The sequence below is a fragment of the Vipera berus genome, assembly GCF_964194415.1.
Source record: "Vipera berus genome assembly, chromosome: 1".
NCBI lineage: Eukaryota > Metazoa > Chordata > Lepidosauria > Squamata > Viperidae > Vipera > Vipera berus.
This window is the reverse complement of record NC_138202.1, coordinates 37,591,143-37,616,654: the sequence shown is the minus strand read 5'-3', so window position 1 is coordinate 37,616,654 and position 25,512 is coordinate 37,591,143. Positions and strand designations below refer to the sequence as shown.

General features: G+C 39.1%; 1 protein-coding gene across 2 annotated transcripts in view; it reads left to right on the top strand.

Annotated features, from left to right (window-relative positions):
* EML1 (EMAP like 1) overlaps positions 1-25,512 on the top strand; it is a 149,706-nt gene that overhangs the window by 82,546 nt on the left and 41,648 nt on the right. Inside the window, exons 2-7 of one of the 2 annotated variants that reach the window (XM_081336729.1) lie at positions 6,295-6,477; positions 8,205-8,337; positions 13,408-13,542; positions 17,502-17,530; positions 22,009-22,035; positions 24,713-24,842. In XM_081336729.1, the coding sequence (XP_081192855.1) occupies positions 6,295-6,477; positions 8,205-8,337; positions 13,408-13,542; positions 17,502-17,530; positions 22,009-22,035; positions 24,713-24,842 (637 nt within the window). The remainder of the gene's footprint in view (positions 1-6,294; positions 6,478-8,204; positions 8,338-13,407; positions 13,543-17,501; positions 17,531-22,008; positions 22,036-24,712; positions 24,843-25,512) is intronic. The other variant, XM_081336730.1, reaches the window with a different exon arrangement.

Here is a 25,512-nt window from a genome sequence, read left to right as displayed (position 1 = left end):
AGGTGGCCAAAGTATTTGAGTTTTAGCTTCAGGATCTGGCCTTCTAAAGAGCAGTCAGGGTTGATCTCCTCTAGGACTGACCGGTTTGATCGCCTTGCAGTCCAAGGGACTCGCAGGAGTCTTCTCCAGCACCAGAGTTCAAAGGCCTCAATTCTTTTGCGCTCAGCCTTTCTTATGGTCCAACTTTCACTGCCATACATTGCAACTGGGAAGACCATAGCCTTGACTATACGCACTTTTGTTGACAGGGTGATGTCTCTGCTTTTTAGTGTGCTGTCTAGATTTGCCATGGCTTTCCTCCCTAGGAGCAAGCGTCTTTTAATTTCTTGACTACAGTCCCCATCTGCAGTGATCTTGGAGCCCAGGAAAATAAAATCTGTCACTACCTCCATTTCTTCCCCATCTATTTGCCAGGAATTAAGAGGGCCGGATGCCATGATCTTAGTTTTCTTAATGTTTAGTTTCAACCCAACTTTTGCACTCTCCTTCTTCACTCGCAACAAGAGACTCTTCAGTTCCTCTTCACTTTCTGCCATTAGAGTGGTATCATCTGCATATCTTAGGTTGTTGATATTTCTTCCAGCAATCTTAATTCCAACTTTTGATTCATCTAGCCCTGCCTTTCTCATGATGTGCTCTGCATATAAGTTAAATAGGCAAGGCGACAGTATACAGCCTTGCCGGACTCCTTTCCCAATTTTGAACCAATCAGTGGTTCCGTGTCCAGTTCTCACTGTTGCTTCTTGGCCCGCATATAGGTTTCTCAAGAGACAAATAAGATGTTCTGGTACTCCCATCTCTTTAAGAACTTGCCACAGTTTGTTATGATCCACACAATCAAAGGCTTTAGCATAGTCAATGAAGCAGAAGTAGATGTTTTTCTGGAACTCTCTAGCTTTTTCCATGATCCAGCGTATGTTGGCAATTTGATCTCTAGTTCCTCTGCCTCTTCGAAATCCTGCCTGTACTTCTGGTAGTTCTCGATCCACATACTGCTGGAGTCTAGCTTGTAGGATTTTAAGCATAACTTTACTAGCATGAGAAATGAGTGCAATGGTGCGATAGTTTGAACATTCTTTGGCACTGCCTTTCTTTGGAATTGGAATGTAAACTGATCTTTTCCAATCCTGTGGCCACTGTTGAGTTTTCCAAATTTGCTGGCAAATTGAGTGTAGCACTTTTACTGCATCGTCTTTTAAGATTTTGAATAGCTCAGCTGGAATACTGTCACCTCCACTAGCTTTGTTGTTGCTCAGCTTTTCTAAGGCCCACTTCACTTCACATTCTAGGATGTCTGGCTCGAGGTCAGTGACCACCTCATTGTGATTATCAGGGACGTTAAGCTCATTCTTGTATAGTTCTTCTGTGTAATTTTGCCATCTCTTCTTAATCTCTTCTGCCTCTGTTAGGTCCCTGCCATTTTGGTCCTTTATCATGCCCATTTTTGCATTGAACGTTCCCTTCATCTCTCCAATTTTCTTGAAAAGATCTCTGGTCCTCCCTATTCTATTGTTTTCTTCTATTTCTTTGCACTGTTCATTTAAGAAGTCATTCTTATCTCTTCTAGCTATTCTCTGGAATTCTGCATTCAATTGGGTGTATCTTTCTTTTTCTCCCTTGCCTTTTGCTTCCCTCCTTTCCTCAGCTATTTGCAAAGCTTCCTCAGACAGCCATTTTGCTTTCTTGCATTTCTTTTTCTTTGGGATGGTTTTGGTTGCTACCTCTTGTACAATGTTGCGAACCTCTGTCCATAGTTCTTCAGGCACCCTGTCTATCAGATCTAATTCCTTAAATCGATTTGTCACCTCTACTGTATATTCAACAGGGATATGATTTAATTCATACCTGACTGGCCTAGTGCTTTTCCCTACTTTCTTCAGTTTAAGCTTAAACTTTGCAACAAGAAGCTCATGGTCTGAGCCACAGTCAGCTCCTGGTCTTGTTTTTATTGACTGTATAGAGCTTCTCCATCTTTGGCTGCAGAGTACATAGTCAATCTGATTTCTGTGTTGACCGTCTGGTGATGTCCATGTGTAGAGCCGTCTCTTGGGTTGTTGGAAAAGGGTGTTTGCTATGACCATCGTATTCTCTTGACAAAATTCTATCAGCCTGTGCCCTGCTTCATTTTGTACTCCAAGGCCAAACTTGCCTGTTATTCCAGTTATCTTTTGGCTTCCTACTTTAGCATTCCAATCCCCCATGATGATAAGGACATCATTTTTTGGTGTTAGTTCTATAAGGTGCTGTAGGGCTTCATAGAACCGGTCAATTTCATCCTCTTCAGCACCGGTGGTTGGGGCATAGACTTGGACTACTGTGATATTGAATGGTTTGCCTTGGATTCGAACTGAGATCATTCTGTCATTTTGAGGATTGTATCCCAGTATTGCTTTTCCTACTCTTTTATTGACTATGAAGGCTACTCCATTTCTTCTGAGGGATTCTTGTCCGCAGTAGTATACCTGATGGTCATCTGAATTAAATTCACCCATTCCTGTCCATTTTAGTTCGCTGATACCTAAGATGTCAATGTTCAGTCTTGTCATCTCTTGTTTGACCACGTCCAGCTTTCCTTGATTCATGGATCTTACATTCCAGGTTCCTATGGAGAAAAAATCTTTACAGCATCGGACTTTCCTTTCACTACCAGACATATCCACAGCTGAGCGTCCTTTCGGCTTTGGCCCAGTCGCTTCATTCTTTCTGGCGCTACTAGTACTAGCCCTCTGCTCTTCCCCAGTAGCATATTGGACGCCTTCCGACCTGAGGGGCTCATCTTCCAGCGTCATATCGTTTTGCCTTTTGGTACTGTCCATAGGGTTTTCATGGCAAAGATACTGGAGTGGGTTGCCATTTCCTTCTCCAGTGGATCACGTTTTGTCAGAACTCTCTGCTATGACCTGTCCGTCTTGGGTGGCCCTGCACGGCATAGCTCATAGCTTCATTGAATTACGCAAGCCCCTTCGCCACGACAAGGCAGTAATCCATGAAGGGGGCATTCTCATAGGCTCTTATTAATTAGATTTATTGAAAAGAAAAACAAGACAGGTTACGCAGTCTTAGAAACTAGATATACTTTAGCACTTCTTTTCTCAGTGAGTTCATGAGGGCAAGAATTCTTTGATCCTCTTGTCTACTACTTGAAGCAATGGGGATGTTGCTATGTGCTTTCCTATTTTTTTGTAATATATTTTATTAATTTTTTAAAACATAAATCACTTAATAATTGGTGAACAGTGTGTTCTCTGGGTTACATTTGTAAAACAATCACTAACAATTGATTTCTATAATCCTTAATCCACATAATAGTTTTAGTTGATTTCCTCTTTTCCCAAAATATCCTCTTTTGCAAACATTGAGTTAATACAATTCTTATTGCTTTGATAGATAACAATTAAATATATAAATTTTTCCCAATAGTCCTAAAAATAATCACATCAATGTAATGTTTTTTTTCTATCCAATCATTCTGGTTGCCTTATCATAGATCCTGTTACAATCCGTATTTTAATTTGTTTCTCCCACCAAATTCTAGGTATTCTTACTGGTTAAGATTTTCTCAAAAATTAATTACATTAAAAAATTTAACACTACATATGAACCATCTCACACTTTTACATTTCTTAAGGAATAGATAAAGCAATGAAAAAAGAAAAGAAAGGATAACAAGAAAAATAACATACTACTTAAAATATATATCCCTCCTAAGCTAATATATATTTATTTCCTAAATTTCTTATTCTTTTTAACCATAATTAAAAATATGTTTAATCTTTAAACATTCCATTTAATACATCTAGTGCATCTAGTCCTTTAATTCTTATTCAAAGCATTTTTATCCATTATAATTTTCTTAATCACATTTAAGTATCTAAAACATTTCCTTTATCTAAGTCATTTCAACTTTTTTATATTAGTCATACTAAGAAAGAGAACAAAAAAGGGAAAAAGGCATACTATATTATTTAGGGAATTCATCCCTCTTAGAATGACATATATATCCCAAAACTTTTCTATTTCTTTAACCATATTCAAACAAATGTTTCTTTTCTAAGTATTCTCTCTGGTAAGTCCCATCATCTATTTTCTTGGTTTCTACTTTAGTCTTTTTCCTTTGCCCAGTATCTTTCTTAATCAATGTATTTTGCTGAATCAAAAAGTTTTTCCATGTTTGTAAATGTTGCTGTAGATATAAAAAGTAAATCAGGTGAAATGTCTTTGTACAGGGCCTCTGCCTTTCTATGTTTGTTGCAAATCTTTTTCTTTCAATGGAATTGTCAACTCTACAGTGAGCATGGCTGCAGCCATTTTTTTCTTCTAGGTCACCACATAAACGGGGGGGGGGGGTCGCCAAAGTGCTTTGTTAGTCAAAATAATCTTTTGTCCTGTGGGAACCAAGGTCATTGGCTGCTCCTGCAACCAGGGAATGGGCGTTGCATAAAAAAGCCTGCCAAATGAAAATATTGGGGAACGTAGTTACTTGCATAGTTTTGTGGGTGGGATATTATACTTTATAATTGGGTAATTATTACTTGTGTATTCAGAGTTGGTTTCACTTTTGACTGTACTGATACTTTGTAACTAATAAACATGTTCCTTGAAGAATTTTCAAGCCTCGGAGTTCTGCTTTATTCGCCTCTGTCTGTCAGAACCATGACAGTAATGTTATCTACAGTGATTTTTTTGTAAAAGAAAAAGGTGCTGGAACTCACACATGTCATACAACCCGCCTTGCCTACCCTACAAGGTTCCATTCAAAAAAGGTGCCGGAACTCCGTTCTGAGCGTTCTATGGGAAACGCTGGTTATCTATAAATATAAATGAAAACGAAAGCAAATAAAATTAATAAATATTAAAATAGGTTAACATAATATACCAATGAGTTATAACATTCTTTCAATGGAGACAAAATTGTCAATTGTATTAATAAGAAATTGTTAAGGAGAAAACACTTTCTGATTCTCAACATTCATTTCATTACAATATTCATATGTGGATGCTTTTTGTACAGCCGCTGCATTCAACTTTTATTTGCTTGGTAGACTAGGGAGAGAGGCGCTCCCCCGCTTCTTTCCACTCCTGCCATGGTGATTTCCTCAGAGCGGTGAGCAGCTGCTTGCTGGACAACTCCCGAAAGCTTTCTTCCTCTCCCCGATCTTGCCTTACTTGCTCATCCTCTGATGTAGGCTTCTGCTGGGTTTCCTCAACCTCCCCCCGCCTGTTTTATTTTAACCCCACCACTGCCTCCCTCTTTCGCAAAGCCTCGGAAGATTCTTCTCCCCGTCAGCCTGCTCCTCCGCTTCTTTGGAACCTTCACAATAGGTGGAAAGAAGTCCCAGAGAGAGAGAGAGCGCAGGGTGGAGGGAGAGCAGTCTTTTCTGAGGGAGGAAAAGCCAGGACGGCAGAGCCGTCCATACCAGAGGTAGACGGGGGTGGGGCTGGTGCACGTTTTGCCTTGTTTTATTTATTTTATTTATTTATTTTATTTTATTTTAATCCCATTTATATCCCGCCCTTCTCCGAAGACTCAGGGCGGCTTACAATCTAAGCACAAATCAATGTGCTTAGCAATAGCCTTCATTCTATGTATATGCCTGCTTATTAGGGCTTTTGCCCCCCCCCCCAAGTGGCATTATTACAAAGTCAGCTTATTGCCCCCAACAATCTGGGTCCTCATTTTACCTACCTCGGAAGGATGGAAGGCTGACTCAACCTTGTGCATGTGTGTGCGTGCGTGTATGCGCGTGCACATTTTGCAGCTCCCAGTTTTTTGTGTGTGTGACGGAACCGGTTCCGAGTGGCCCTTTTGCTGTTTCAGGTTGCCGACCCCTGGTCTAGCTCTATCTGGATCACACAATTTATATGAAGGTATTTATAGTTAATGGGAGAAGTTCACATTTCTGCACCTTTTGTATAATTGACTGCATACACAGAAACTGCAGAGGAAATGGGAAATTACATTCTGTATGAATTGCTGGTAGAATGTTTCAATTTAAAGGAGAATTAATTGAATTCCACCTTGACAAGAGTTATTGTTTTCTAATAAAAGCTGCAAATGTATCCATATCTCTGTTTGTTTTGGGAAAATACTTTTCTTCAAATAGTTTTTATAATTATGTTTAAGGTTGCAGACCTATTAATATTTAGCTTGAAGCAAGCATAATGTAACGACTTCAAAGTAAGCGTTAGGGTTTTAATTTTTAATTGAGAGCAGTCCAAAGTTGGTTAGAAGATAGGCAGCTATATAAATGTTTTAAATGAATAAAATAAAATAAAATACATGTGTATTTTTAGATGACAGTGCTTCTGCTGCCAGCAGCATGGAGGTAACAGACCGCATAGCTTCACTTGAACAACGTGTTCAGATGCAGGAAGACGACATTCAGTTGCTCAAGTCTGCTCTGGCAGATGTCGTTAGGCGTTTAAATATTACTGAGGAGCAACAGGCCATGCAGAACAAGAAAGGACCTACCAAAGGTATTAACCCTCCATTCAAATTCACCTGTATATGTTACAGTGAAAATATTTTTAACCAGTTAAGATAAACAGAATTATTTGAGAATATTTTTGCATGATATTTTTCTGAGATGGATAGTGATCAGTTGTATGGTTTAACCTGAAAATTGAATCTGAAGTATATATTTTTTAAAAAGTCTTCTCTAAGAAGTGTACATGGATAAGTATTTTTCAAATTTCTAATCAGGTCTCAGATCACTTTTCTGTTAAATTTGACTGGAATTCATTCTATTCATATTTCTGTTTTTATTAATATTAACTAATGTTTGTCTGTCTGAATATTTTTAATTGTATTAATGAATCAAAGAATGTTTAAAGTATGCCAAATTATTCCAGAAATATTTGAGGTAAACTGTGTTTTTGCAATATTTTATTCTAAATCAGGGGTGTCAAACTGCCGGCCCGCGGGCCGGATGCATCATCCGGAAGCCGCACCTACCCCATTGCCGGCAATATTGTGCGACATGACGTGATGTTGCGAGTTTGACATGTCTGTTCTAAATGTTTGTATATCAGGGCACAAAAAACATTTCATTATCTTGTATATCTGGTAAAACATCTAAACATGTTACTGTTTATGGAATGACATATTTTATGTCTGGTGCTGACCTAAATTTTATATTATGGACTTAGAAAGATTATTTGTTTCTCAAAATCTCTTCATACTTCCATATTAAGGATGGGCAGTTTGACCATTTAACCAGTTTGTCACAGTCACATAGCTGAGGTTTATAGCAAATGACAAAGCATCAGTTGTGAAATTCCTTATCTACTGCCCTGTACAAATTTCAATTTTCAGGGACAGAAGAATTATGCTAAAGGCTCTGATGAAATTTTCTGAAAATCTGACAAATGAGTGAAGTTCCATATCAATAGGATGAAAATAAATATTTCTACCTTCTAGAATAGGAACAGCAGACCCCAGAGAACAAAAAGGTCAATCTGTCTAACATTCATTAATAGGAAGCTTTATAGTTAATAATAAGTTTAGTATGGCTTGTTGAAGAGCACGTCTTGTCAATCTCATATTTTGGATTGGTTTATTTCTTAATATATTGTGGAAATGTTATATATTAATACCATCTATGCATTTAACAAAACACTCAAGAAATTTTGATTAGCAGGCTAATCAGATTAGAATTGAAGGTGAGATAGTTAACTAGACATCTTGCAAATCATTCTGAAAGAATGCACTCAGTGATTTCATATCAAAATGATGTAGAGTATTGAGTGAAAATACTAGGGATTCAGTCTTCAACTATATACTTCAGCATTTCTTATTAATAACATACAGTAGATGGAGAAGTTATCAGATTTTCAGATGACACAATTGGGTGGAATCATTAAGAGTTTAGAAGATTAAAAATGAGAATGATCTCAATAAATCAAAGAAATGTTCTGAAAATAGCAAACTAACTTCTTAAAAGTGCAAAGTGTTTCATTTAGGGAAAGAAAAAACACACAAATGCACAAGTATAGAATGAGCATATTCAGTCCTTGTGGAAAGGGATCTTCCAGTAGTAATAGATTACAAATTGAATATCCATCTCCAGTTTCCACAAGAGAACTTTTTAAATAATAGGTAGTTATCTTTCCACTTTAATCTGTAGTAGTCAGATCTTACTTCAAGTATTGAATACACTTCTGAGTGTGTAAATTTCAGCCTTTATTCTTTTTTCATTTCACAGCAAGACCACTAGTTCAAACACTGCCTTTAAAGACTACTGTCAATAATGGAACTGTCTTACCAAAGAAATCTAGTGGTTCTCTACCTTCTCCATCAGGAACCAGGAAAGACATTGTATCACCAGCAACAAAAAGGTACTATTGTTACAATATATTTATTTATTTATTTAGTTTTCTATACCGCCCTATTCCCGAAGGACTCAGGGCGGTTTACAGGGCAGCATATAAAAGACAATATAAAAAGATAATATGAAATTAAAATGAATTAAATTAATTAAAGCCCAACAATTAAAACAATATTAAAAAGCTAAAACCCCTTCAGTCCAGGCCTGATAGATCGAAAAGCCAGGTTTTCAGGTCCCGGCGAAATGAATGCAGATCGGGGGCGTGTAGTATGTTAATATACTACTTATCTTTAGCTTTTAAAATTACTATTCTGTTTTTCTCTCTCTCGGTAATATTTTCTAGATAAATTTCTAGACAAACTAAATTACAATTAGAAACCTTGTTGAAAAGTCTAACTTTATTCATATTAGATTAATTAATCAGAATGAATGTAGTTCCAAGATATTCTAAATGGCCATAAAATTAGACTATTACTGTCTTTTTTCAATTTCAGGTTAAGCGCAAGAAATGTCTAGTTAAGGATTTTGTCATCTATTTGGAAGTTGAGTGTCTTTGTTTTTATACCAGACCAGTAGAATAAAAGAAATGTTCAGTATACATGAAATCTGTCTTATAGCCTCACCATTTGGTTTCCATTGACAAATTGTATAATAAGATAACTGGTTTTTTGGGTTTTTTTGCTGTACCTTTGTGAAAGTAACTACCCTACCCTACCCTACCCTACTATACCACACCATATCACACCATTCCCTGCTTTGGATAAGAAAACAAAATACTTTGGGAGTGTTCATGTAGAAAGGTAGTCCTCTCTCACCAACTGTCTCCTTTAGTGATTGTTCATTGCTTAATGTGGTAAAAAAAATAGTTATGCCATCACTCTTCACATTTATGACCATTGCTACTGTATGTCATGCAGTCACATGATCACCATTTGCATGCTTTAGAACCAGCTTCTGACAAGCAGATGCACAACGTAGAAGTAAAACCACAAGTTGTGGTCATGTGATGTATGTATTCAGGGCCTCCAATCTCTCCTGAAATGTTTTGTCCCTCAGTCTTTGCACCATTTTTGTTGTCTATCTCTGGACTTGTTCCATCTTGAACTGGACACATACCGTATTCCAAAAGGGCTCTGACTAAAGCCCTATATAGTGGGATTAGGATCTCCTTTTGCCTCTTGGTGATTCCTCTGGTGATGCATTACAGACTTTTGTTTGACTTCACAGCTCCTGACCACATTGTTTGCTCATAATTTAGTCATCTACTATGAGCACATCTAAATCTTCTTCTGTCTAATATTGTACCCCCAATACTGTGTCCTGCCAGAGGATTCATTTCCCTTAAGTACATAAATATTAATTTAGAAAATTGAATTGCAGGATCTAGGACTGAGCCTTGCATGATCACAGGAAAATTTGCATTTGGTTTAAGGAGTTGCAGAGTGTACCTTTCTGTTCCAAAATATTGTTTTGTGATTGAATCCAAAAGCAATATGGAATTCTATTGCTTATGTTTTGTCTTGATGAGCCATGAAATTAAAATACAATAAAGCTATACCCTTCTTTTCCATTTTTGTCATAAGAAAAATATTTTTTGTGACATTTCATTTCTATTTTTTTAAACTAAGCCCGTTGAATATGTCTCCTAGTTTCCTTTCATCAAGCCACCTTGAAATGTACTCTTTTTTTTAAAAAAATGAGACTACAGTGTTTGGAAATAAAGAATGATATTTATTTATATTTGTCTCCAGGGTGGGGTACTTTTTGTAAACATTAGTATGCAGTAATTGCATACCACCAACCAGAATAGAAATCTAGCAATATGCTGTGCTCACTTCTGCATAAAACATGGAAATATGACTTCTTTCCATATAGATTTAAGTATGCTTGCCAACACAAAGTGGCATGCAAATACTGCCTGTAATTTCTTGCAATTTGCAGGAATTGAGAAAAAAGGATGGTAGAGTATACTGCAAAAATAAATGTAAGAGTATTCATAGCATTTAGCTTTCCTAGCCTACCGCTAAATTACAATTTTTGTAGATAGAAAATCACCAAGTCTTGTGTTCTAAAATTTAACTCTGTTTCTAATAGCCAGTGCTTACCCAATACTGATTATGAGATAGGTCTCATCTAATCTCATTTGGTCTTACTTTTAATGGTCATTAGACAACATTCAGCTAATCGTAATAGTTAATGGAGATGCAAACAAAAGTTTCCAAAGCAAACTGGCTCATTCCATCATGGATGTAACTATAACCCAGGCAAGCTTGTTATTAATATGGCTTACTACCAATCTTAACTCATTTTCTCACTGTCTTCTAAAAAGTAATATAACAAACATTCTAAAATAATTAATAACAATCATTATCTTAATGAGGTGATGTATTAGGCTATTTTCAGAGGTTTATTTGTGTTAATTCTTTCACTATCCAGTACCATAGATAATATATTTCATAATAAAGGCCATAATAAAATTAATGAAGTTACATGGGAAAAGGCTGTAAATACTTACATCCACAAAAAGACCAGTAAAAGGAGAGTGAAGGCCAGAGTACATATAACTTCCTCATTATAATAAACTTTGCCTACTTTAATCTGATACTTTCTTTCTTGGTTTTGTAATAACAGAAGGATTGGATGTCACAGTGCTTTAATTATTTTTTTCTCAAAGTTTTTTTGTTTAAGATGTTTTTGTATCTAATTTTTTAATTACACAAAACATTTAGACTGTATTATATCAGATTTTGATAGGTAAAATTACAAGCCATTTTCAAGTTATAGCTAAACCCCATCAACATCTTTGAGAACAACATTATCACACAGAATTTGGATTAGGTATACTTCTGTTTCTTGGGGTGGGGGAAGTATTTTGGAACTGAAACTAAACTGTAAAAGAGTGATGTGTTCCTTGTTAACTGATAATAGTGGCAGGGTGAATATATTCAGATACAATTGCCAGCTGAATAATTTAGGTGTATGTTCAGGTGACTTCTAGGATATAGGGATAGCCTGACACCTATTGGCCACTTTGGGGTGTGTAAGCATGTTCCTTTCTCTGGGATTCTGAGTAGTTTTCCATTTCACCATGCTCTCTTGTAGTGTTAACTTTTGCTTTGCTAGATATGTTTTTAGCTCTGGGTTTATATTCTTTTAAAGCAATCGGAACAGATAGCTGTACAGTGGAATAAGTGAGCAAAAGAGCTTATCTCATTTAACTGGGCAGCTCACTCAGTCTACTACCTAGCAGGCTTGCAGCTGATCTGTGGATAGTAGCATGCTGTTTAAAGAGGACGTCTGTTTTATGAAGCCCTGTCCCAGTTTCTACTTCAGATAACGTATCATAATAAGCTATCCGTTCAGTTTTGCTAAATATATATAGCTAATCTTTCTGAAAAGGGACGCGGTGGCTCAGTGGGTTAGGACGCTGAGCTTGTCGATCAGAAGGTCGGCAGTTTGACGGGTCGAATCCCGAGTGCCGCGTAACAGAGTGAGCGCCTGTTACTCGTCCCAGCTTCTGCCCACCTAGCAGTTCGAAAGCACGTAAAAATGCAAGTAGAAAAATAGGGACCACTACGGTGGGAAGGTAACAGCGTTCCGTGCGCCTTTGGCGTCTAGTCATGCCGGCCACATGACCACGGAGACGTCCTCGGACAAACGCTGGCTCTTCGGCTATGAAACGGAGATGAGCACCGGCCCCTAGAGTCGGAAACGACTAGCACGCATGTGCGGGGGAACCTTTACCTTTACCTTTAATCTTTCTGAATGTGTCATTCATTAACAAAGAGTGCATTTTAGACTCCTACAACAGCCATATGTATTCTGTACCAGTGTCCATCTCCCCAAAGTAAAGGATAGTATCTGACTATTACTAATTCCACAAATCAATTTTCTGTTTCTACTAATGGAGGAAATGGCAAGCGTCTATGATGTGCAGTAACTATTATCTCAGGATAGTAGTAAGTTGTGCTCATTTTTCACCCTGTCTAGGAGCTTCTAATATCTCACTAGATATTTCCAACAAATTTGTTTACTGACAAAATCATCAAGATGATGAATTTTATGACAATACCTGAATATGCAGTTGTGCGATGGAAACAGAAAATCGACAGCAATTAAGATACATTTCAGACTTCCTATGGATGCTCTAACTTAGTATAGCAAACATTTCTACATAGTGTTGTCCAGTATTGCATGAAGCAATTTTGCGCAACTTAGTTCCTTTAGATATGTACACACTCTTATGCAGAACTATAAAATTAAGAATGCAGCTTCTGTGCTGTTCTGTATGTAAATGAGACAAAGAGAAAGAAAGGGGGGAAGAGATGAAAGCTCAGATTACTGCATACATACTCTCTCAGTATCATATTAAAGAAGAGAACATGTTTGCCTGTACTATCTCCAGCATGTCCAGATGCAGGAGTGTGTTCCTTAGGCTTTAAAGTGGTTAGGTTTTTGCCTCAGTTTTTGTAGAACTGCCCATATGGCCAAATCCATCCTTTCTCATTTTTAAGTAAAGGAATGCAAACAAATCCTATATGTGCTGGATTTTATTTTGTGAAAATTGGGTCAAAGAGAAAAAGAAAGGAATAAAAGGGGAGAATTATAGTTTGGCTACTAAAACAAAAATCATCTTCTTCGGGAGCTTAATTTATGTTGAAAGTCTTTTAATGTCCATGTCTATCCTGCTCCCCCTCAATTTGAAATTACAGATTAGTAATTTCAGTTTAAAAGAATTTATTTATTTAAAAGATTTGCACGGATGTCATCTTAAACACAACTCTAGGTGGCTCACAATAATAAATCATAAACCATGAAACCATAAACCATGAAACCATAAACCATAAGGCCAAGAAAGAAAAACCTGCTGCTTCGATCATCCCTTGGATGCACAGCACCAGCCATCCTCATTCTATCACAGCACCTGGGTGAAAAGCCAGGTCTTCACGTTCTTTTGAAAAGCTAAAGGGACAGTGGCAGGGGTGGCAAGAGAGCTGCTGAATCCCTAGGATAATCGCTTGGGAGGGGCACTTCGGAAGAGTTCAGGATATGGTTCAAGCTCATGATTGTTTTCTATTAGCGCTATTAAAAGAACCAACTCAGCTGAAGGTGTTTCTCCTGGTGGTCGGAGGGAAAGTTATGGGGATTCCAAAGGCAACCGCAATCGAGCTGGATCCACAAGCAGTTCATCTAGTGGCAAGAAGAACAGCGACTGGTATGAAAAGCAGAATTTCTGTTATATTTATTTGTGGCTCAGGAGGTTAAGAGAAGATATTCTTTCATTGTGGTCTTTGTGATTTAAGCACTGTGAAGACCCTCCTAGAATTTCAATAGTTTGGTGGGAGCCCTACTCCATTGCATTACTTTTGCTGAGTTCCTTCAGCTTGTTTTTATAACCGTCATAGCTCTATTAACTAAATATGTTTAGTGCATAGATTATGATCTTAGATTAACAGTTTTAAGATTAGCATAAGATTAATACTGTTGTAATTCTATCCTATCAACTTTTCCAAATTCTAGTGTTAGAGAGTGACTATAGTCACTTAATGGCAAAATTCCCTTTTTCTCTGGTTCTGTCAGATGTATTGGCAATTGGCCTTGATCTAGCAGGTAATTCTTTGGACAAAAAAAATCTTCTGTTCTCTTCAGTCCATGAAGGATTTTCTGTGATGAATAGATTCAAGATGCTGTGTCTTTTTCTTGTCCTGCCAAACTTTCAGATTTTTAAGATATTGTTATTCTCCCTTATTACAATGAAGGGCTGTTACCATTCTGTGTCTGTTTCTTGAACTGGCCTATTTCAAAGGTCTATTAAGTTAGGCTTCCACCAAAGAATACTGTAAACTCTAGAAAGTTCTAAGCAGGTTCTATAAGAGCCTACAGCCCATGAAAATTCTCAAGTGAGCATTTGAAGAACTTGCAAGTAAATAAATAAACTTGTTGTGGAGGACTCTCTCCCCTCCTGTTCAACATCTATATGAAACCGCTGGGTGAGATCATTCGTGGTTTTGGGGTGGGGTATCATCAGTATGCTGATGATACCCAACTTTTTTTCTCCACCCCGAACCAACCCAGTGATGCCCTCTCCGTGATGTCCTGTTGCCTGGAGGCGGTCCGGGTCTGGATGGGAAGAAACAGACTTCGTCTCAATCCTGCCAAGACTGAGTGGCTGTGCATACCGGCATCTCGGGTTAACCAATTTATTCCATCGTTAATGATGGGGGGTGGGGTGTTACCCCCCGTTGATAGGGCTCGCAACTTGGGCGTCCTCCTGGATTCACGGCTCAGTTTTGAAGATCACATAGGAGCCGTGACCAGAGGGGCTTCTGCCCAGGTTCGCTTGGTGCGCCAGTTGCAACCCTATCTGGACCGAGATGCCCTACGCACAGTCACTCATGCGCTCGTGACCTCCCGTCTGCAACACTCTCTACATGGGGCTGCCCTTGAGGACCACTCGGAGGCTTCAGCTGGTGCAGAATGCAGCTGCGCGAGTTGTGATGGGGGTTTCCCGATACTCCCATGTAACACCTCTACTCCGCGAGCTGCATTGGCTTCCGGTTGCCCTCCGGGTGAGATTCAAGGTGCTGGTGATGACCTATAAAGCCCTAAATGGCTTGAGTAAGGGATATTTGAGGGAACACCTGCTGCCGGTATCAAGTTCCCTTCGTCCTGTGCGCTCCCACAGGGAGGGCCTTCTCAGGGTGCCGCCGGTAAAAGACTGCCGGCGGATAACACCCAGGGGGAGGGCCTTCTCTGTGGGTGCGCCTGTCCTTTGGAACCAGCTGCCCGTGGAGCTTAGGACTGCCCCCGACCTTCGCTCATTTAGCCGGGACCTGAAGACCTGGCTCTTTGAGCTTTCCGGCCCAGGCTGAGAGTTTTAATTGGGGTTTTTATATTTCTACTTCAGGGATTGAATTTAATCATTTTTAATTGTTTTAATTTTTGTATTGATGTTTTAAACACCTGTAAAACGCCCTGAGTCCTACGGGAAAAGGACGGTATATAAATCTAATAAAATCTAAATCTAAATCTAAAGGAGTAAAAATGAAATGCTCATATAATGAGTATTTCAGTTATGAGATAAAAATAGATGTAAAATGGATGGGGAGCCAGTGTTGGACATAAAACGAAGCACTGTATAGGATATAAAAGTGGATATTAATTATTTCAACAGCATTGCTTGAATGGAAGAAATTACTAAAGTGCAACAAGAATTGGCTGGAAGTTTAAAATAGTCAGGGTAAGAGAATTTAAAAATGTAAGCAAGAATGTTGAAGAAAAATCAGAGTTACAGTGATAGGGAGTATAAAACCTTCTTAATCTGGGTTCAACCTGGATATTGACCAAAGACAATATTAGTCAATGTCTTCGATGACCTGTGTCAAGATCTGGAAGGAGGTAGTGTATCAATATCCTGATTTTGCTGGGCATTTCATCAGCCTTTGATATCATTGACAGTTCTATCTTTTTGGACCACCTGCAGGAGTTGGGGATACGATACATTGTTTAACAATTGTTCTGTTCCTTTCTCAATGAATAGTTTCAATTTGTGCAGTGGGGGAAAAAGATGTTGGTTCAGTGGCCCCCAATGTGGATGCTGCAAGGATCAGTCCTTTTCCCCCTGCTGTTTAACATCTATATGAAGTTATTGGTTGAAATTATAGAGAGTTTGGAATACAGTACCATCAGTTTGCTGATGGGATCCGATTATACATTGCTACCCCACTCCAGTCTGTAAGGGATAACTGTTATTGTCCTTTGGCAATGTCTGGAGGCTATGAGCAACCAAAGGTACAGGCTGAAATTGAATCCAACTAAGATGGAGTTGCTGTTTGTACTTCAGTGTGTTTATTCCTTGATGAGCAAGTACTACTTGTGAAAGAACAGGCTCATGACTTGTGGGTTGGAATTCTTGACTCATAGCTTCTGCTTGAACAGCAGATGGAAGGCATGGAGACTATGCCCAGCTGCAACTGGTGGGCCACTTTGGCCTTACATGGTGATGGAGGACCTGTCTACAAGAATTCATTCTCAAATTACCACATAGACACTGTAGTAGTCTTATGTGGTAAGTTGAGAATGAATTCTTGTAGCCAGGTCTCTATCACTATGTAGTTCCAAATAGTCTTTAAGGCTTCACTTAAAGAATACTTGAGACCAGGGCTTTTTTTGTCATAGAATGCTCAGAACGGAGTTCCGGCACCTTTTTTGGATGGAACCTTGTAGGGTAGGCAAGGTGGGTTGTATGACATGTGTGAGTTCCGGCACCTTTTTCTTTTACAAAAAAAAGCACTGCTTGGAACTATAATTGGACCAAAATGCAGCAGTCTGCATATTTATTAGCAATCAACAATAGGAGCACATAATGCCAATTCTGTAGACCCTTAGCACCTGGATAACTACAAGACTATGTACCTCAACTAGCATTGGTATAACCTATTGAAACATGCAGGGAAAAGTTAATAATAAGAATAGAATAGAATAGAATGGAATGGAATGGAATAGAATAGAATAGAATAGAATAGAATAGAATAGAATAGAATAGAATAGAATAGAATAGAATAGAATTGGAAGGGACCTTAGAGGTCTTCTAGTCCAACCCCCTGCTCAAGCAGGAAAACCTATACCATTTCATATAAGTGACTACCTAGCCTCTTTTTAAAAACCTCCAGTGATGGAACGCCCACAATTTCTGAAGGCAAGCTGTTTTTTTATTTACAGCTTCATGTTTTCAAGAATTTCAGTGCTCTGAAGCAAGTTGTTTCTGTCTTCTGTAGTAATGGGGATGCTTTGGAACTGCAGTTAGGATTTTTAAGAAAATATTGAAAATCAAACTGTCATGGAGATCATTTTCTTAAATTGTACATGATGCCTTCCCTCCCCCTTTTTTTGGAAGAAAGGAAAATGTGATTCTTTACTGTTACTTTTGTTTCAGGTTTTAATTAGACTGGATATTGTAACTTTCTATATTCTTTGTAAGCCTCTGAAAATCATTTCATTGCAGCAGAGTAGAAATTAGATACATTAGTTTAATAGAGAGATTTAGAATGAATGATAATATCAAAGAAGAATAGTTAATCAAAAGTATATGTAGTATTCAAGGAAAGGATGCTTGGGAGGACGAATGTATGGGTTCAATGTTATTTAAAATAATCTTCCTTGATTGTTTTGCAGCAAACCCAAGGAACCAATGTTCAGTGCAGGTAATTGTTTTCTTTTCTTTATTGTTTCATAAAAATACATAACTTTTGTTCTAATTAAGAGTATGAATATTTGAAAAACTTTCTCTAGATAATTGGTTAACAGAATTATTATAATTTGGTTCCTAAATCATAGCCTAGATTTCATTGTGGTGATTACCAAATTGCAATGAAGTTCACATTTTAACAAACTACCATATTAAGTTTATAAGCTTGTACTTTTTATTTGCTATTTATATTGCTACCATCTTAAAGAAGTCTATGGTTTGTTCAGTAATTTTAATATTTGTCCCTCATTCCCTCAGAATAAAATGGCTTGACCTGGCCACCATTTCCTTAATGGAAAGGTGCAGTTCCAAGTATAATAAACCTGGATTAATGGAACACAATAGCTGTGTTCATGCAATATGCCAGAACCAAACAAATTACCGTATATACTTGAGTATAAGCCGAATTTTTCAGCCCACTTTTTGGGCTGAAAAATTCCACTTCGGTTTATACTCCAGTCAACAAAAAAACTTACCGAGGACTTGTGCGCGGCCGAGGCTTTGGTGCTTCCGGGATCGCGCGCACCTCTCCCAAGCCACCGCCGTCCGAGACCTGCCGAAGTTTGGGGAGGTTTGGGGAGGTGCGCGTGCACCTCCCCAAACCTCCCCAAACGTCGGCATGTCTCCGTTCCTCCGCGCCCTGCCTGCCTGCTTCTTTCCGCAGCGGAAAGAAGCAGGCAGGCAGGGCGCGGAGGAACGGAGACCTGCCGACGTTTGGGGAGGTTTGGGCACCTCCCCAAACCTCCCCAAACGTCGGCAGGTCTCCGTTCCTCCTGCCGACGTTTGGGGAGGTTTGGGCGCCTCCCCAAACCTCCCCAAACGTCGGCAGGTCTCCGTTCCTCCTGCCGACGTTTGGGGAGGTTTGGGTGCCTCCCCAAACCTCCCCAAACGTCGGCAGGTCTCCGTTCCTCCTGCCGACGTTTGGGGAGGTTTGGGCGCCTCCCCAAACCTCCCCAGGTCTCCGTTCCTCCGCGCAGACCTGCCGACGTTTGGGGAGGTTTGGGCGCCTCCCCAAACCTCGGCAGGTCTCCGTTCCTCCTGCCGACGTTTGGGGAGGTTTGGGCGCCTCCCCAAACCTCGGCAGGTCTCCGTTCCTCCTGCCGACGTTTGGGGAGGTTTGGGCACCTCCCCAAACCTCCCCAGGTCTCCGTTCCTCCGCGCAGACCTGCCGACGTTTGGGGAGGTTTGGGCGCCTCCCCAAACCTCCCCAGGTCTCCGTTCCTCCGCGCAGACCTGCCGACGTTTGGGGAGGTTTGGGCACCTCCCCAAACCTCCCCAGGTCTCCGTTCCTCCTGCCGACGTTTGGGGAGGTTTGGGCGCCTCCCCAAACCTCCCCAGGTCTCCGTTCCTCCTGCCGACGTTTGGGGAGGTTTGGGCGCCTCCCCAAACCTCCCCAGGTCTCCGTTCCTCCGCGCAGACCTGCCGACGTTTGGGGAGGTTTGGGCGCCTCCCCAAACCTCCCCAGGTCTCCGTTCCTCCTGCCGACGTTTGGGGAGGTTTGGGCGCCTCCCCAAACCTCCCCAGGTCTCCGTTCCTCCTGCCGACGTTTGGGGAGGTTTGGGCGCCTTCCCAAACCTCCCCAGGTCTCCGTTCCTCCGCGCAGACCTGCCGACGTTTGGGGAGGTTTGGGCGCCTCCCCAAACCTCCCCAAACGTCGGCAGGTCTCCGTTCCTCCTGCCGACGTTTGGGGAGGTTTGGGCGCCTCCCCAAACCTCCCCAGGTCTCCGTTCCTCCGCGCAGACCTGCCGACGTTTGGGGAGGCGCCCAAACCTCCCCAAACGTCGGCAGGTCTGCGCGGAGGAACGGAGACCTGGGGAGGTTTGGGGAGGCGCCCAAACCTCCCCAAACGTCGGCAGGAGGAACGGAGACCTGGGGAGGTTTGGGGAGGCGCCCAAACCTCCCCAAACGTCGGCAGGTCTGCGCGGAGGAACGGAGACCTGGGGAGGTTTGGGGAGGCGCCCAAACCTCCCCAAACGTCGGCAGGAAGAACGGAGACCTGCCGACGTTTGGGGAGGTTTGGGGAGGCGCCCAAACCTCCCCAAACGTCGGCAGGAGGAACGGAGACCTGCCGACGTTTGGGGAGGTTTGGGGAGGAGCCCAAACCTCCCCAAACGTCGGCAGGTCTGCGCGGAGGAACGGAGACCTGCCGACGTTTGGGGAGGTGCGGGCGCACCTCCCCAAACCTCCCCAAACTTCGGCAGGTCTCCGGACGGTGGCGGCTTGGGAGAGGTGCGCGCGATCCTGGAAGCACCGAAGCCTCGGCCGCACGCAAGTCCTCGGTAAGCTCCGGGCGGTCACTTGCTTCGCGTCTCCTGAGGGAAGGGGGGGCGACTGGAGCGGGCGTGTTTCCTCGCCTGCTGGGCGCCGCGATTTGCCCGGGGAACGTGCGGCCCCCGAATGGCAGCGTGGAGCGAGGAAGCGGACAGCCAGGGCTTCCCCGAGAGCCGCGGCCACACAGGGTATTCCTGTGTATTCAGGCTTGCAAAATGGCGGATCGAGCCTCTGCTGGCGGCAGAGGCTTGCAGAGCGCGGATCCAGCCTCCGCCGGTGGCGGAGGCTTGCAGAACGGCGGATCGGCTTATACTCGAGTCAACAACTTTTCCCAGTTTTTGGGGGTGAAATTGGGGGTCTCGGCTTATACTCGAGTCGGCTTATACTCAAGTATATACGGTATATGTCTGATCCAACGCCTTTGTTCACTATGGATTTCCACTTCATGGTAGCGATATAGGAACTGATCAAGCAGAGTATTCTATGCCTGACACTGCACAGTCCTGTTCAAACAGTCCACACACAAAAAAATGTGGATAGTGCAGATAGTAGTACCCTGTCAGTATAATCCATACAACCAATAGATAATACTGTTAGTCAGGAGGGCTATTTTAAAGAGGAGAGAGTGCATTGTTTTAGAAAAAGCAGTTGTGTATAATTATGAAATTGCTGTATCTGGTTGTACACATTGCCAATCAGAGGTCATTGTCATTCAGTTGTAAATTTTAATTTAATTTAATTTATTAATATTTCTATACCGCCCTTCTCCCGAAGGACTCAGGGCGGTGTACAGGGCAAGAATAAAACACAGAAATTTACAAAAGATAAAAGGTAATTAAATACATGCCCAATTAAAAATACAGTTAATACATACTAAATACAGTTAATACATACTAAAAACCCCAATAAAAATAGTAAAAACCCCACCAATCCCCCCCTCAGGCCAGGCCGGCTTGCTCGAACAAGGAGCGAAGATCGGGCGCCGTCCGGAGCTCAACCGGTAACTGGTTCCATAGCTCCGGGGCGCCCACAGAGAAGGATCTCCCCCTGGGGGCCACCAGTCGACATTCTCTGACCGGTGGCACCCTGAGGAGGCCCTCTCTGTGGGAACGCACAGGGCGGAGGGAAGTAGACGCCGGCAGCAGGTGTTCCCTAAGGTACTCCGGACCCCTGCCATGTAGGGCTTTAAACACCATTACTACCAGTTCACTTTTTAAGTGATCAATAATAATATGGACCAAGATTATGATTTGCAGATAGTGCTTAAATTAAATGTGTAAAGTGTTCCTCACATAATATAAATCCTCATATAACAGCATTTGTTTTAAAGTCAGTGTATGCAGAACAGAACTGATGGGAAGGACTGGAGGTGCCAGACTCTGCCTCTTGAATCTCCTTATTAAATACCACTTTTTAATTTTTAAATCCAGTTCCATCCAGGATCGACACCAGAAGTAGAAATTAGCATAATGGAAATACCAGTGTGGAAGAGTACTCTGAGGACAGAATTGGCACAGAGGAATGTGGTTTTAAAACATGTTTTCTGTCATCTGCTCTTTTTTCCCCTATAAATATCTTCCCCCAGTTTCTGATAACTTTGGCAATATGGGCTGAGAATGTGTATTTGACAAAACAATATTTCGGTTTGGCTTTCAAAGAAAAACTCACAGAAAGCTTTCAGTTCATTTGAACTGGTCTGGGCTATTTAAAACATTAGATTTATTTTTAAGAATATCAAATTACTGAACAACTATTATTTTTACAAGGAAATCCAAATTTATTTTTACTTTTTACCATGTAGGTCTCTTTTATAGTTGATTATACAAATCAATTATAAGCTTATAATACAAAGCTTAATTTGTATCACCTGAATCAACACTACTTGATAGAATAGCAGTAAAACAAAATTTGGGACACTATTTTTTTCCTGCTTTTTGAGATAGTATATTTGAATTGTGAAAGATAATGGAAACTGCAAAAACTTACATATGTACTTGGATTTTTCTATTTATATCAATACAAATGCAAAATAGGGACATGTTACCTGTATTGATAATAGAATCATACAGCTGGGTACTCTACAGAGCAGGGATGTAGATGAGCCTGACTGTTCTTGAATACATCTTTATCTAGCACTTCTATCTCTGTCTCTGTAACCACAAGGGAAGCGTCGTGTGACACATTGTAAAGGTAGGTAGAACTTGCTTCTAAAATCTCACAGCTCTCTAAACCAGCCTATTAACAGGGCCAAGCAGTTTGAGCCTGTAAAGGCAGTTTATTCCTTGTGTGACTATAATATTATTAAACAATTTCCCTTTTTTCTTACCCAGCTTCTTGCAGAGCATCTACTGGCTTGTAAACCTTGTAGAATTGAATATTAATGAATGTTTATATATGTTTCTTGATTAAATGAATGGCCAAGAAAAAGGCCCAAATGTTAAAGGTAGCTATATAGAATCCCATCATCGTCTGTGGTAATAGTTGCTTTTGCAGTTTGGCTGAAAAGTGATAGTGCCTGTTCTAGTATGCTCAAATAGCATCCTAACATGTGCCTAAATCAAACTTTTGCTTTAGATTTAATTGCAGTGTTTATTCACTATCTAAATTGACTTATGTGAGTAATAGATTTAACTTATGATACCAGTAAGCAAGTTGAAGTGGATAATACATATTTCTGTGTTTTATATATTATGTAAAAATTTAAAAGGTGTTTATGTAGTATCGGGAATGCCTGGTAATAATTAACATATAATCATATAGTAATGTATACATATTATGCATTTCCATTGGGAAGACTAAACAAATTTGAACTGCAGTTATATAAATAATTTATTCCTAATATCTCATTTATAAATATCTTCTTAACTTTGTAAAATTATATCTTAATTATTCAATGTTTATGGTAGTCCATATTCTAAATATGTCATGCATTTCTTTAATTTTTCAGTCTTTTATGGGTAACTTGAGATGCTATTTTAAGATTACTGCAAGCATTTAGTATTATCTCTTCAGCGTTCTTTACAACTATTGTACATATTTAACCAAGCTTCATTTAGCAGTTGTCTCTTTAACTTGGTATTCAATGGCTTAATCTCTGTAAATCTATATGTCTTGTTATAGTTGTAAGATCCTTACCATATGTTATTCTTTCTATTGATATGGGACATGCCACTTTTCAGATCAGTCTGCCTGTTGTCAGAGGATGGTCTGGAAAGCAAGTGTAGCAAATTCTTAATCCATCCCTAGCATATGATCAGTAGCATGGTTGGTTTAAGTTAATCGTAGGTTTTGTAGAATTGTTTTTACATAAATCAACCTAATTGTGAATGAGATACCAGAACAATGCCTTTGGCAATACAGTATAATTTCATATGTTGTGATTGCTTCATGTATTAATTCCTTTATAGTTTTTACTATTTTTTCATGATATTTGCATGAAAATGCATTTTTTATATTTTTTCATTACTTAGATTTTATTAGAAAAAAATTAAATTAAGCAAACATAAATCATAAAACAGTAACATAGTGTTGAAAATTAAAGTTCAATCTTATTTGAAATGGTTTCTACAAACATATATGCTTGAAAATGGGGGAAAATTGTATATTTACTCTGTACCTTTCTTTTTCTTTTCATGTGTCTAACCATTTCTCTTATTAGCTTTAATTAAAATTTAAAATTTAACTGTGATTTTTATATATCAGATTCTCTATTAATCAAGTTTTTAAGATAAAACCTTGAGCATTAGTTATGATTTGAACTGAAATACAGTAGCATTGAATTTTGTTTAAAGACAACAAAAAGTAGCAGAGAAAAGTTTCATTCAGGATGGGGCAGGTTTCAGAAATCACAACCTGCTTTCTATCTTCTGTGTTTAAGAAATTGACAGTCGTAAATCAATACAAATTTCAATATATATTTTACTGTTAAGTGCAGAAATACAGTATGATTTGTTCCTTGATATAGGTCTAGAAATGTATCCTATAGTCCTTGCCAACACAGGAGGTTTTATTATAGCAAGGCTTATAATATCCATTTGTACTCATTTTCAAAACAAACAAAAATGTACTGTCAAGACACATTTTTCTTTCTTTATGAAAACAGCTGCATCTAGCCAGCTTTGGCTGATGTGTAAAGTTAGACAAATTTTGTCCTATGTGTTACTTGGATGGGATCAGGGCTGTAGGCTAGACATTTAGATACATCCATAGATTTCCAGGAGCCAGGCTCACTCATTATCTTATTTCAACTTTTCTTTGATTTACAAACCTACAAAGATTGTAAATGTGACAATTGATCACAAAGTTACTTTTTCATCACCATTGTAATTGCAAATAGTTGTTAAACAAAGCAATTGCTTAAACAAGGGCTACCTATTTTTTCCAATATCCAGTTATGTTGTTGCATGCATGGTACATCAGCACAGTTCTTTTACTGTCGTATCTTCACTAAGTTTCCAGTACATGTATCATTAATCATTGCAAATCAAATACTAAGTTCATGTTTAAACTAGGAAGTCATTAAAATTTAGATACTGATATGCAGATATGTGAAAATTTAATTCAAAGTAAAATTTACTTTAGTGACTTTTTGTGTTAATTATAGTAATTAGGTTAATTCCTCAGTTGGATAGCAATAGAAAAAAGTCACTCCCTTTCTGAAAGTCATATTTTATATTTATTTATTGTGGAGTTTCAGAGTATTAAAAAGATTTTAAAATTGTGTACATAAATAATTAAGGCTTTGGGCTATTGTTTAAAAATATCTGTTTCTACCACATAACTTTAAAATGTTGTTAGAGACATGAAATGTTAAAATGGCAAAATACTGTATATGAATTTTGTTTGTTATGTATTTTTTTTTCAATAGAGGAAGGATATGTTAAAATGTTTCTGCGTGGACGTCCTGTTACCATGTACATGCCAAAAGATCAAGTGGAATCTTACAATTTGGAAGCAAAGGCAGAACTACCATCCAAAAAGCTTAAACTGGAATGGGTGTATCCTTATTTATGGACACACTTCAACTAAATAATGCTTATTTCTGATACTCTATTTTTAAAGTACATCTTTAAATGTTAAGAAGCATAGTAGGCATCTAAATGCAAGGAACTAATATTTTCACAGAAAGAACACAATAAATATTGATGTTATAAAGCTTCTCATCTGTATATTATTAATAATCTCTCAAGTTTTCAGTTTAATGCATCCTGAAGGTATATGTTTAAATCTATCAGGTTAGTAAATTAGATGCACAAACAAAAAGGGTGCTGTAATTACTAAATATAATATAAGGAAGTGTGTTTCTAGTTGGATATCAGAGGGAATTTATAACATTTCCATACAATTTTTTTGATTAAAAACCCAATTATTAGAAAAACTATCCAGATTTTCAGCATAAGCACAAAGAGGATATACTAATCAAAAACATTAGTTATGCTGGATCCCTTCTTTTAATTATTCCTAATTGTTAATATTTCAAGTTACAAGCATAACTCAGTTTCTTTTTTGTACAAGTTAAATATAGATTTTAATTTTAGTTAAAATACTGGTATAAAACATTCTTGATTTCATCTAGCTTGGCTTTTAGTCTAATTGTCTTTTAATATTTAATATTTTAATATTGAAAAATCTAGCTAATATGATTTTCATTCTTTATTTTTTAATCTG